This window comes from Pan paniscus, chromosome 12 (assembly GCF_029289425.2).
Source record: "Pan paniscus chromosome 12, NHGRI_mPanPan1-v2.0_pri, whole genome shotgun sequence".
NCBI lineage: Eukaryota > Metazoa > Chordata > Mammalia > Primates > Hominidae > Pan > Pan paniscus.
The window spans coordinates 87,173,284-87,188,151 of NC_073261.2; the positions used below are offsets into that span (position 1 = coordinate 87,173,284).

General features: G+C 35.9%; 1 protein-coding gene across 6 annotated transcripts in view; it reads left to right on the forward strand.

Moving 5' to 3' along the window:
* Positions 1-14,868, forward strand: part of MAP4K3 (mitogen-activated protein kinase kinase kinase kinase 3) — a 188,011-nt gene that overhangs the window by 141,242 nt on the left and 31,901 nt on the right. For all 6 annotated transcript variants that reach the window (XR_004669789.3, XM_034952985.3, XM_034952986.3 and 3 more), the window contains 6 exons: positions 2,875-2,913; positions 3,317-3,370; positions 5,803-5,845; positions 7,855-8,014; positions 9,172-9,284; positions 13,516-13,557. Coding sequence is in view for 5 of the 6 variants with exons in the window: in XM_034952985.3 (XP_034808876.2) it covers positions 2,875-2,913; positions 3,317-3,370; positions 5,803-5,845; positions 7,855-8,014; positions 9,172-9,284; positions 13,516-13,557 (451 nt within the window). In the remaining variant the exon portion in view is untranslated. The remainder of the gene's footprint in view (positions 1-2,874; positions 2,914-3,316; positions 3,371-5,802; positions 5,846-7,854; positions 8,015-9,171; positions 9,285-13,515; positions 13,558-14,868) is intronic.

The following is a 14,868-nucleotide window of genomic DNA, read 5'->3' on the forward strand; positions in this document are numbered from 1 at the left end:
AATTAAAATATACATATGAATCCCTGAGCCATGGGCTATCTGCTTTTTCGTAGTCACTTATTCAACCATTCTCTTATTGTTAGAGAACTCCCAGAAAGATTCTTTTTAAAAAAGTGGAATGCTGGCTGGGTGTGATGGCTCACGGCTTATACCTGTAATCCCAACACTGGGAAGCCAAGGCGGGTGGATCACTTGAGGCCGGGAGTTCAAGACCAGCCTGGGCAATATAGTGAGACTCAGTCTTTACTGAAAATACAAAAATTAGCTGGGCATGGTGGTGCACGCCTGTAATCCTAGCTACTCGGGAGGCTGAGGCACGAGAATTGCTTGAACCTGGGAGGTGGAGGTTGCAGTGAGCCAAGATCACACCACTGCACTCCAGCCTGGACCAAAAAAGCAAGACTCCATCTCAAAAAAAAAAAAAAAAAAACATGGAATGCGAATGCAATATAAATCCAATTAAATATGGTACATTTTAAATTATCTTCCTGTATTCAAATCCTAATATTTTCTATTGTAAAAAGAAATATCTCAAAAAAGATTGTCATGTGCTTAACAAAAAAGTATTTTTTCACATCTAAAATTACATAAAAGCCCACTGTACAGTTCAGATGCATTATGTTTAATTTGGTAAAATAGTTTAAAGCAGCACTTCTCAAATATTTGGTCTCATGATTTTTTTACAGTGTTTAAAATTATTGAGGATTCCAAAGAGCTTTTGTTTATAGGGGTTATAACTATCAATATTTATAGTATTCAAAATTAAACTTTAGAACTTTTCAAAATGTTAATATATTTTTAAAATAATATTATTTGTTATAAATAACATACTTTTGTGTGTGTGTTTAAAAAAAAATCTCCATTCTTAAGGACCAACTCAAATGCCAGCTCTTCACAGTGGTTTCTTATAACACCTCTGATTTCTCTCCTGAGACTCAGAGGCAGTGAATAATTGCCATAAAAGGTTTTATTATATATGTCAGTGCACTGCAGAACACTTTTTGTTGAGGTCCACTAATAACATTTTTTTATGAAAAAAATAGCTATTTTTTATGAGACAAAATAATATTAGTAAAAAAAAGTAGCATTGTTTTACTTTTTTTTTTTTCAAGTCTTGTTAACATTGCCTTAATAGAAGACAGCTAAATTCTCATGTCTGCTACTGCATTCAATCTGTTGTGGTATCACACATCTTGTAGTCTCTGGAAAACTCCAGTATATACTCATGAGAAAATAAGAGCAACAAAGGTATTACATATTGTGAAAATAGTTTGGACCTTGCAGACCCCTACAGGAGACTAAGAGACCCCAGGATTTTTATACCACAATTTGAGAACTGCTAGTTTAAGGAAATGTTATTTAGCCAATAGTAATAAAGAAAATACTAATCAAGTCCCAACTCTGTCCTAAATTACCCTTCTGGGCACTTTACCTACATTAATTCAGTAGACCTTCTGACAGCCACTTTGAAATAAGTACTGAGGTAATTTCTACTTTACATAGCTGGAAACCAAAGCATAGAGAAATCAGAGTAACTTATCCAGTGCCATATCCTGTGATGGTGAAGGCGGGATTCAGATTCAGGCCGTCTTGGCTTTAAAGCCTGTCTGCATTTTGCTCTAGTGCCTCTAGACAGAAGCTCCTGCTTTCTTAGAGTTGGCCCTTGGAGAGCTTTGTGAATAAGATAATATTTGACTGTGGTACCTCACTTTTTGTATCTCCAAAATAGGACTTGCAAATAGTTTGTGGTTTTCCTATAGAATTTACCACTCTGGAGTCATAAGTTTTTCATTTTTTAAAATTTAAATTGTTGTTAATCTAGGCTAATTAAAATATTGATGCCTAAAACCTATTCTGTTAATTGCTTACAGTAGATAACCATACCTTTCAGTTTCTCTAGTTTTATGTTTTGTAATTTTAAGGGCAGTTTTTCCTGATATGTATTAGGAGGGGAAATAATCAAAAGGTGCTACCTTATAACTTTTAGGGAGAGTAAAATTTTTGCTGACTCTCTTTTATCCCAGTAGTATATTAGTAACTATATTTATCTCCCCTATTAGCTTTGAGAAGTCTATCGAGTCTTTATGCTTGAAGAGTGTAATTTAGGAGGTATGCTGCATGAACTTGCAGTAAAAAGAAGTAAGGGAACTTCAGGAATGCCATAGTTCTCTCTTACATTCCTGAAAATTAAAGTTTTGTATACTGCTCCTAATGGTAAAATCCTCGACCTGGTCTGATACAGGCTTAGTCTCCCAAAAGTGTAAATGTGTTTGCCCGTGCACCACTGGAGAACAAATCCTTCAGGTAAGTGAGTGTCTTCCGTGAAAGCAAAGTGCTACTACATTCATGTATTCACATCACATGCATGCATGCTTCCGCAGAGAGATCCAACATGGTGAGTTTCATTTTGTAGGATTGCCTGAGAGCATGATGTTATTTTGAAGTGTGTCACCTTCCTTATTTTAAGAAAAAGAAAGTATATATAATGTCAGGTGTCAGGTATAAAATTCCAGGTAAAATTTGAATCCTGGAAACTCCTGGCTATGACCCTGCAATTATTGTTTTGTCAGTACTGTTGTGACATTCCATGGTGAGTTGTCTTCTGTTTGAATTGGTATTTTTCAATAAATATTAGGATTTATTTTGTTCATTTAAAATACATATATAAAGACATTGGCAACAGGAAAATAGAGGTATTTCATTAAATATAACTTGATGTTTTATGGTTGCAGAGGTGATCACTAGCAAATTTTCAGTAAATGGTAAAAAAGTAATCATTCAAAAAATGTATGGTTAAGGTTAAAATGATAAAAACACATTCGATATTCCTTTGATAATTTATTCACATTTTTTGTTTTTGTTTTTTCTTTTAAGGAGTCTTCTCAAGTCTGTTGAAGAAGAATTGCATCAGCGGTAATTTTAATTTTTAATCTTAAAGTACTTTATGTCACAGACAAGTAAAGTCAGTTTGCCTTCTTCTCTGTTATGTAGCCTATTTGTTTGAGTTGTCTTTTTTTTCTTTAATAGAGATAGGGTCTCGCTCTGTTGCCCAGGCTGGATTGCAGTGGTGTGATCATAGCTCACTGCAGCCTTGAACTCCTGGGCTCAAGCGATCTTTCCACCTCATCCTCCCTAGTAACGGACATCACGATCCACCGCTCCCAGTTCCTTGTTTTGATTCTGAATCTATCCTATCCTATAAAGATGCAGAAATAAAATTTTATCTTACAGTAGCTTTTCCTGCATTTTCTAAAATTTCTTCTTACTGTTTTGGTAAAATCCATTTAATAACAATGACATTATCCTTTTTATTTAGAGGACACGTCGCACATTTAGAAGATGATGAAGGAGATGATGATGAATCTAAACAGTAAGTTCTGTCTCTGTTTTTGGTAAAAAGAAAAGGTGTCATTTGACCTGATTTCATCAATCTGGCAGCTTAATATTGATGGAAATTTCAATATCAGTAACACAATATCATGGGTTGTACCTCAGTTTCCTTCCTTTTTTCTATTCTAGTTACATTAACTTGGGCTGACATAACAAAATACCATAGACTTAGACAACAGAAATTTATTTCTCACAGTTCTGGAGGTGGGAAGTTCAAGATCAAGGTACCAACCAACTTGGTGAGGGCTGCCTTCTTGGCTTGCAGACAGCCGTCTTCTGGCCATGTCTTCACGTGGCCTTTCCTCAGTGTATGCACATGGTGGGATCGGGTAAGAGTGATCTCTCTCTCTCGTAAGATCACCAATCCATAGGATTAGGATCCCACTGTTACAACCTCATTTAAGCTTAATTACTTCCTAAAAACCCATCTCTAAATATAATCACGTTGTGGGTTAAGACTTCAACATGTGAATTTTATAGTGACACATTTCAGTCCATTTTTTCCAAATGACCATAATTTTTTATTGTAGATTTATCAGTGATTGATAGCTGCTGTAATTTTACTACAACTACAAAGAAGCTTATTATAAATTTGATTAAATTTTAATCTGTTATATTTCAAGTGAACAAATACTTTGGATGTATATAGTTTTAAAGGAGGAATATTTTTACTATTGTGTATGCATTGATGTTTACTTTTTTTTTTTTAATAAAGATGCAGTTTCATGGTAAAATGATAAGAGCACTTGAGTAGCACTTGAGGGCATAGGTTGATCTTGGGTAAAGTTACATAAACTTTCTAGGCCTTGAAATCCTCATCTGAGACATTTGTGCTTCATCATATTACAATTTTTTCTTTCTTTCTTTTGAGAAAGGGTCTTGCTTGCTCTATGGCCCACCTGAAGTGCAGTGGTGTGATCTTGGCTCACTGCAGCCTCGACCTCCTGGCTCAAGCAGTCCTCCCACCTCAGCCTCCTGAGTAGCTGGGACTGCACCTCCACACTTCCTAATTTTCTATTTTTTGGTAGAGATGGGTTTCCACCATGTTGTCCAGGCTGGGCTCGAACTCCTGAGCTCAAGCAATCTGCTCACCTCAGCCTCCTAGAGTGCTGGGATTACAGGCATGAGCCACTGTGACCAGCCTCTTTCTGTTTCTAAAACTGATCCTGAGTTATAATGAATTCTAACTTCAGTCACATTCTGCATATAATTTCATAAAGCATATATATAGTTTTTGATGAGCTTCATCAAAGATGTTTCATATCTAACAGTAGCAAAAATGAAGTTTACAATGTGATATATTTTATACTGTATCATTTATTTCATAAGCCAGATGTGGCTTATGTTCTTAATTATTTACCTTTCAGTTGATATAAACTGGAATTATAATTATCTTTCCCAGTTTTAATTACAATATAGTACTTGGAACCAAGAAAGTGTATTACCCAATTACTTCTTTTTAAATTGAATTTAATTCTTTTAACTGAAATAATTATAATACAAATTTCTGTGGTACATAGTAACGTTTTGATACATATAATGTAGTGATCTGATCAGGGTAATTAGCATATCCATCATCTCAAACATTTATCATTTCTTTGTGTTGGAACATTCAATATCCTCCTTCTAACTATTTGCAACTAAATAACACATTATTGGTTTTTTGTTTTGTTTTGTTTTTTGAGACAGAGTCTTGCCCTGTCACCCAGGCTGGAGTGCAGTGGTGTGATCTCGGCTCTCTGCATGCAGGCTCTGCCTCCCGGGTTCACGCCGTTCTCCTGCTGGGACTACAGGCACCCGCCACCACACCTGGCTAATTTTTTTGTATTTTTAGTAGAGATGGTGTTTCACCATGTTAGCCACGATGGTAGGATGGTCTTGATTTCCTGACCTCGTGATCTGCCCACCTCAGCCTCCCAAAGTGCTGGAATTACAGGCGTGAGCCACCACACCCGGCCCATTATTGTTAACTATAGTCATCCTACAGTGGTATAAGAGAGTAGTAATACTTACATACTGTAAGTATTTACATAACTGTAATTTTGTATTCTTTAACAAATCTCTCCCTTTCTTCCCCTTTTCCCTGACCTTCCCAGTTCCTAGTATCCTATGTTCTGCTTTTTACTTCTATGAGATCAACTTTTTTTTTTAGCTTCCACATGAGTAAGAACATGCGGTGTTTAACTTTCTGTTTTGGCTTATTTCACTTAACATAATGTCCTCCAGTTCCCAGTTACTTCTGAATAATACCTCTAGCAACATTTCACAAAATACTTTAGAAAAAACTTACAATCTTAGAAAATGATATTTGTCTTTGCAGCTTTTTTATGTGTCTTTGAAAAAATTATTATATTTTAGGATTGATTCATTTGTAAAATGAATAGTTCTGATTCTAAACTTTTCTGTTTTTAGCTCAACTCTGAAAGCAAAAGTTCCACCTCCTTTGCCACCAAAGGTAGACAGATTTATTTTTCAATTTGATATATGTTTGTTATTATTCTGCCAATTTAATACTTTGCTGAGAGTTTTTCTAGCTATTCATTTGTGATCCACAAAGAAAAATCATGAAGTTGATATAAGTAAATGATTTTTTATTATATTTGTCTCATTTTATAATGCCCAACTTATATTTAGTGTTCATTTTTTTTTTTTTTTTTGAGACAGTCTCACTCTGTCACCCAGGCTGGAGTACAGTGGCATGATCTCGGTTCACTGCAGCCTCCTCCTCTCGGGTTCAAGCAATTCTCCTGCCTCAGCCTCCCCAATAGCTGGGATTACAGGCACGCACCACCAGGTCCAGCTAAAGTTTTGTATTTTTTAGTAGAGACTGGGTTTTGCCATGTTGGCCAGGCTTGGCTCAAACTCCTGACCTCAGGTGATCTGCCTGCCTTGGCCTCCCAAAGCTGTGGGATTACAGGCATGAGTCACTGTGCCTGGCCTTATTTAATGTTCATTCTAAGTAACAAGTCCTAGGAATTTACACTGAAAATGATTGTATTAATGGATTAGTGTTGACTTGGGTTAGAAAACTCACATTTCTTACAAGATTGTTTTTCTCAAAATCTGCAATCTATTCCTGACTTCTAAGAATGAATAAAGGATAGTAATTTATCATCATAGATATTTAATTTTCAAAAGATAGTTTTAATTAAAAATACAAAATAGTACAATTTTTAAATGCTTTTTAACAACAAAATTATTTTTCCAAACAAAATCATTCTAAAATAGTAATTTCAACTGATGGGTTGTTTTTTTTAAAGGTAAAATGAGCTAATATATATTTTATTTTATAAGTTCATATGCATAGCAAATTTTAATTATAATATGAGCTGCTTTAAAGTTTAAAATCAAAGTGTTACAAATGAGAGTTGGAGTCTTAACAGTCTTGTCATTCGCTTTATTACTATTTTTATTTATTTTCATTTTATACAATTGAGAAAATCCTGATTCATGCAAGTAAATAATGCTGTACTTGCTTGTTTAGTTTTATCATAGCAGAAGTAAAGAGATCTGAATTTCAAAGAAGTAAGTGCTGAGCAATAATAAGAGACACGTTATAAGTTCTACAAACCGTCAGCCAACTGTAGATTTTTCCATTGTTTGTACAGAAAGTGTCTCAGGCATCCCATATTGCTATGTTTGTATTCTCCAACATGATAACGTTTTTTGTTTTTTTGTTTTGTTTTGTTTTGAGATGGAGTCTCGCTCTTTCGCCCAGGCTGGACTGCAGTGGCGCTATCTTGGCTCACTGCAAGCTACGCCTCCCGGATTCACGCCATTCTCCTGCCTCCGCCTCCTGAGTAGCTGGGACTACAGGCACCCGCCACCACACCCAGCTAATTTTTTGTATTTTTAGTAGAGACGGGGTTTCACCATGATAGCCAGGATGGTCTCGATCTCCTGACCTCGTGATCCGCCCGCCTCAGCCTCCCAAAGTGCTGGGATTAGAGGCGTGAGCCACCGCACCCGGCCACATGATAACATTTTAATTGGTATCCTCTCATGCCCCTGGTCTGAAAGATTAAGCATTACCATAAAGACATTGAGTCATCTAAGAGACAGCTTAGATTAGCCTTGATACGGAGCTGAACTTTGACTAGTCTGAATATTTGAAATAAAAAGAGATTCATTTAAATTGAAGGAGATAAGAAAGACTAAAATATTTTTTTATTTGGCTAGTCTAAGTGGGGAGACTTGTGAGGAATTAATAAAAAAGTCGACTTAGAGGCCCTTTTATTTGCACAGCAGCAAAACCTGAGATGTACACATTTTAGTTTACATTTTTAGAATATATTTAAAACAATAAGATAGTCTGAATTGGATGGTTGAGTAACCTTTAAACTCATCTGGTAAACCTCTAATGTATAGTAGAAATAATTTGAAAGCTTTTAATGTATAATAGTACTTACTTCAGGAAAATAATTTGATGTTTCATCGTTGGTCTCTTTTTCTATATTATTTCAGCCTAAGTCTATCTTCATACCACAGGAAATGCATTCTACTGAGGATGAAAATCAAGGAACAATCAAGAGATGTCCCATGTCAGGGAGCCCAGCAAAGCCATCCCAAGTTCCACCTAGACCACCACCTCCCAGATTACCCCCACACAAACCTGTTGCCTTAGGTAATGGTGGAGGGTGACAGCAAATATGTTACCAGGTTTTCATACTATGGGGAGAAAAAAAACTTTCTTTTAAGAGATTATTTGAAATTCTTTTGGTGGAGGACAGAAGGAAAGCAATGGCTATGGAGATGTTTTCTGCTTTTTGCCTACTAGCTTAAAGTGTTTTTATGACAGGATTCCCTATGACACAGTCTGAGATATTTTGTCCTCATTTCTCATTTCATATTTAGCCTTCTCTCTTCTAGAGACTGGTTCCCCATTCATTTAGCTACGGTGTGGAAACAATGCAAATTAAACTATGAACAAACATGGAAAATGTGTTTTGCGTCTAGGTTACTCCTGTTTTAGAAGAGAGTACCTTGTCCTAACTCCTTATTTCATTTAATCATTTCTAAAAAAATAATTGGTATTATTTGCTAGGTATTTGCCTCCAAATTAATACTAGAAGGTGCTATTTTAACACTGTAAAGACTCCTCTGTGTTTATCCAGAAGAAGCGATTTTAAAAAAGAGCAACTAGGCTGGGCATGGTGGCTCACACCTGTAATCCCAGCACTTTGGGAGGCCGAGGCAGGTGGATCACCTGAGGTCAAGAGTTTGAGACCAGCCTGACCAACATGGTGAAACTCCGTCTCTACTAAAAAAAAAAATACGAAATTAGCTGGGCGTGGTAGCGCATGCCTGTAGTCCCAGCTACTTGGGAGACTAAGGCAGGAGAATCGCTTGCTTGAACCTGGGAGGCGGAGTTTGCACTGAGCCAAGATCACGCCATTGCACTCTAGCCTGGGTGATAAGAGCAAAACTCCTTCTCAAAAAAAAAAAAAGAGCAACTAAAGTTTCTTGGATGACATAATAATAAATCACCCCTTTTCTAAAAGTAGTTATGAATTCAGTATTTGGTTTTTTAATGCTAACAAATACATGCACTTATATACAACCTGAATTTAAATTTGCCTAATATGCCAGAAATAGAGGTATAAATAGAAGAACATATATATAAATGACGTCTTACTTGCATAGTAAATATTCTGATTGGGTGATCCCAAATGAATAATGACACTATCTCAGAGTTAATATTTTTTCTTTCCTACTTGATAACTTTCTGAATGAAAGTTTTCATGAAGATTAATCATTTTCAATGAATATATCTTATTGAAGGAAATGGAATGAGCTCCTTCCAGTTAAATGGTGAACGAGATGGCTCATTATGTCAACAACAGAATGAACATAGAGGCACAAACCTTTCAAGAAAAGAAAAGAAAGATATACCAGTAGGTATTGATAGTCATAAGTTCTACTTGTATTTGTTTCCTTTTTAACTGTTAAGTTAGTTTTATGCTTACAATTAGTGACACTATAGCACTAGTATATTTTACAATTACTATATTGATATTTTAGTATATTAATTATAATGGTGAATAGATTATTTAAATCTTGAAAAAAGTGACTTAGCTATGGTAAACTTGAATGATGGCTTTTTATCGTTTACATTATTTAGATTGTTCACAAAATAACTATTATTATTCTCATTGAGGATAATTGATTCTTGATAGTTTCTCTTACAGTCTCATGAAGTTATGGAAAGAAGGACATAGATAAAGAAAGCTGTAGGTTCTACCCCAGGACAAATTTCTAACTATAGATCAGGGGTCCCCAACCCCTGGGCCGCAGACCAGTAATGGTCAGTGGCCTGTCAGGAACCAGGCCACACAGCAGGAGGTGAGCAGTGGGCAAGTGAGCATTACCACCTGAGCTCCACCTTCTGTCAGGTCAGCTGCAGCATTAGATTCTCATAGCGCAAACCCTGTTGTGAAGTGTGCATGCAAGGGATCTAGGTTGCACGCTGTTTACACGAATGTAACTAATGCCTGATTATCTGAGGTGGAACAGTTTCATCCCCAAAACATCCCTCCCCTTCAACCCCCATCTGTGGAAAAATTGTCTTCCACGAAACCAGTCCCTGATGCCAAAAAGGTTGGGGAACCACTGTTAGAGATTACATAAGTAGTGACATTGCTGCTCTTACCACTTCAAGAAAGGTGAAATTAGTCTTAGCAGCTACTCCTATCAGAAATGTTAGCTAAAACATCAGAACTATTAAAACATAAATGTTATTCATCAGGGATCATAAGAGATGAAACATTTTAAACATTTGTAAAGAATTGACTTACGATCACTGGAAGACATTCAACTATCATCATAGAATTTAAAATAGTAGAAAATCCTTAAAACCCCCAATATCTCAACAGATGTCAACGAGATGAATAGGATTTTTTGGAAGTTTTTGTATATACTAATATTTGTTATTTTTATAGAAATTTCTAGTATATTCAGTATGTTTGTCTAGTACATTCAGTATGCTATGGTTTCTGCAGTAAGCACATCACTAGAGTCTTTTGTGCTATATCTGTTTAACTTTTTAAAAATATTTCACTATACAATATGACATATTATTCTTAAAATTCACGTAAAGTATTTGGTGTTATTCATTGTAATTTCTGAAATTTAGGAATGGGTTTTATGAAGTTCTGTCCAACTGAGCAGTGCCTTTTTGCTTTCAACAATTTAAATTTTAACAGACCTGCTAACATAATAGTACAAAAATGCAGCTGAGTGACTGTAACACAGTATAAAATAAATAGCCTTTGACAGATGTAAACTTTTTTTTTAACCTTTCCAATGGTACTAAGTAAACATTTTTTATGTATGCATTTTTAGTTCACTTTTTCTGTTACCTTACTTCATTAAGATAAGGAACTGTTTCAGTAATTCTGAAATAAATATGTCCATGGCTCTATCATAGGATAAACAGTATCAGTGATATATTGAAGCATGCTTACAGTTTATGCTATAATTCTTGAAATTATTTACAGCCGTCACATCTGTAATCCCAGTGCTTTCAGTGGAAAAGGCAAGGGGATCACTTGAGAGCAGAAGTTCAAGACCAGCCTGGGCAACATAGCAAAACCCTGTCTCTACAAAAAATAAAAATTGAGCCAGACATGGTGGCATGCACCCATAATCCTAGCTGCTCAGGAGGCTGAGACAGGAGAATCACATGAGCCCAGAAGGTTGAGGTTACAGTGAGCTATGCTTGCCTGCCACTGCACTCCAGCCTGGGTGACAGAGCAAGACCATATCTCTAAAAAAAATTAAATGATAATAAATAATAAATTTATTTTATTTTATTTTATTTATTTATTTATTCATTTTGAGATGGAGTCTCGCTCTGTCACCCAGGCCAGAGTGCAGTGGCACAATTTTGGCTCACTGCAACCTCCACCTTCTGGGTTCAAGTGATTCTCCTGCCTCAGCCTCCTGAGTAGCTGGGATTACAGGTGCACGCCACCATGCCTGGCTACTTTTTGTATTTTTAGTACAGACGGAGTTTCACCATGTTGGTCAGGCTGGTCTCGAACCCTTGACCTCATGATCTGCCCACCTCAGCCTCCCAAAGTGCTGGGATTACAGGCGTGAGCCACTGCGCCCAGCCTTATTTATTTTAAATAATATTTACAACCAGTTCTATTAGTGCTTAGGTTAAATCTGAGAGTTATAACACTCAGAGCTCCCTAATTTAAAATGATGTTTTGCTAGGCCGGGCACAGTGGCTCACACCTATAATCCGTACACTTTGGGAGGCCAAGACAGGTGGATCATTTAAGGCCAGGAGTTCAAAACCAACCTGGCCAACATGGTAAAACCCCATCTCTACTACAAATACAAAAACAGCCGGGTGTGGTGACAGGCGCCTGTAATCTCAGCTACTCAGGAGGCTGAGGCACGAGAATCACTTGAACCTGGGAGGCAGAGGTTGCAGTGACCCGAGATCGTGCCCCTTCACTCCAGCCTGGGTAACAGAGCAAGACTGTCTCAAAAAAAATAAAAAAGCAACAACAAAAAAAGATGTTTTGCTAAAATAGATGACATCAGATAATTTAATAACATCAATATAAGAAAAAATATAAATTATTTGCAAGATGGAATAAAAAGGTATCAGAAAGTATTGGCAATAATAAGATGTGCGCATCCTCAAAAATACATCTACAAAGTATGTCATTTTAATTTCAGAAATGTTATATTTTTATGTTGTATATGTGAAATCAATTAACAGTAGCTTTTTTATTAGTTTTCATCTCATTGTTTAAGTGATTCTGATGTATGGCAGCTCTAGGGAAAAATTAGAATGTCATTCCTTAAAATGATGTTACTGAGATTAACCTTGAAAGAAATGTAGACTGTCACAAAGTTCATGTTTAAAGTATACCCAGGGGGTTCCCTCTCAGGGGACAGTTCGTATACTCAAGAATGTGGCCACTTGGAGAAATATCTGGCATTCTTCAGCATAGTGTGGGTGAGCAAATGTGTTACATTTCTTCTCCTTATAATTGCCTGTATACTCTAACCAATGATTAATATATTTGAATTCATCAAAATTTGGAACTTCACTTAGCAAAACTCACTGTAAACATGGTGAAGATTATCTACACAAGGAGAAACTATTTGTTGTATATATATAACAGATAAAATACTCAAACCTAGAATATATTTTTAAAAGCTCCAAGAAATAGATATGAAAAAAAGATAACTCATTTAAAAAAAATGGGAAAAGAATTCACAAAAGAGGAAATACAGATAGCAAATAAACACTGGGTTAAAAAGATTCTTAATCTTCCTAGCAGTCAGAGGCATGCAAATTAATGAGGAGCACAAGAGAAAAGGTTTTTTACTAATCAGCTTGGTGATATTGCTGTGAGACTAGAAAGAACCAGGAGCTCTCATACATTGCTGGTGGATATGATGGGATAGGTGCACTCTGAAAAGCAGTTTGACAGTCAATATGCACTAAAATGTAAAAGATAGAGACCCTGTGTATCAGTAGTTTCTCAGTATACCCATACTGCGGTATACTTCTCACAGTATACCAATAAAGACATCCACTCATACACTGTGTAAGTAGGTATATACAGGAATGTTTATTTCAGCATCTGTGTTCTAGTAAAATATTGACAATAATCTAAATACCGAATAATGTTTAAGGATAGCTAAATAAAGTATATTTATGCCATGCTGCAGTTAAAACAAATGAACTAAGTCTACATGACCGATATGGATTACTGTCCAATTTTAAGGCAAAGAACCTGCAGATAGTGTATAACTTTTTGTGTTTTAAATTCCTAACACACACAAAAACACTATTTTCTATGGGAACATGTATTTACATATATACCAAAAATGTCTGGAAAGCCATATGATTACATAAGTATATCTAATTCACTAGAGAAAGATTTGGAAGGTTTTACACCAAACTAGTTTTTCTGGGGCAAGTACTAGAAATAGTGCATTGTGAAAGAATTATGGGGAACTTCAGCCTTAACTGTAATATTTTGTTTTACAAAGAATGTATTCATGTATTTTATTTGAATAAATGGTTTGAAATACAGTATTATTATATCAAACAGCAGCAAAAAAAGTGTAATCATACATGTGTTCTTTTTCTAGAAGCCTATTAGTAATGGTCTTCCTCCAACACCTAAAGTGCATGTAAGTACTAAATATGGAGTAGGCTAAGTTTCAAGCTAAGTCACTTGTGTGTGTTATGTTTGCTTAGGTTTTTTTTGTCTGTTTGAAAGAACTTTAATTATTATTGAAAAAAAATCTATAAGATTGCTAATTTAATTACAGGCATGTGTCACCATGCCCCGCTAATTTTTGTATTTTTAGTAGAGACAGAGTTTCACCATGTTGGCCAGGCTGGTCTCGAATTCCTGGCCTCAAGTGATCTGCCCACCTTGGCTTCCCAAAGTGCTGTGATTATAGGCATAAACTACCATGCCTGCCCTTTTTCTTTTTTTTTTTTTTTTGAGACGGAGTCTCACTCTGTTGCCCAGGCTAGAGTGCAGTGGCATAATCTCAGCTCATTGCAAGCTCCACCTCCCAGGTTCATGCCATTCTCCTGCCTCAGCCTCTCGAGTAGCTGGGACTATAGGTGCCTGCCACCATGTCTGGCTAATTTTTTGTGTGTTTTTATAGAGGCGGGTTTTACCATATTGGCCAGGCTGGTCTTGAACTTCTGACCTCAGGTGATGTGCCCACCTCGGCCTCCCAAAGTGCTGGGATCCCAAGTGTGAGCCACCACGCCTTGCCGTTTTTTACCTTTAAATTCTACTTTTTAATTAGCACAGAGTATACTTTATAAACTATATGTTACAAAATATATATACTTTATATTTGTAATTTATATAATACTTAAATTATAAATATTTTAAAATAATTTTTAATATTGATTTATACAGTATACTTTATATTATATAGCATATATATTACAGCAGAGAAATACATACAATAGGGCAGATTTTCCCACTTGACTGTAAGATAAAACACTTACCTCAGGCTTGCAGTTTGACAGGGAAAAGCTATCTGTGGAATGCCAGGTAGACTCCAGCTATACAAATTAGCTTAAGATTGGGAACTGGCTTGATTGTTTTTGTTCTTCGTTTTGTCATTTAAATTTCTAGGGGTTAGCAGTACCCTAACACAGAAATTTCCGTAGCTGTCTTAAAAGGTCGTTATTAGGGTTAGTTAAATGATAGTTTCTGCCCTACATCCTAAAGACATGTTTCTATTGGTCTGCTACTACTTGATGGTATTGCCAAGCTAAATTGTTCTTTTTTGGTACCAGAGTCTTTAAAAATATATTGTTTGGTAGATTTCTGTCATTAAAAGGGAAATTTTAAGGTCCATGTTTTAATTATGTTAATATTTTTAATCCATTATTGTCAACTAGTGATGTTTTCGTTCAGTATGTTACCTCCGTGTTTGTGAGGAAGACATTCCTTCTATAAAATGATGCAC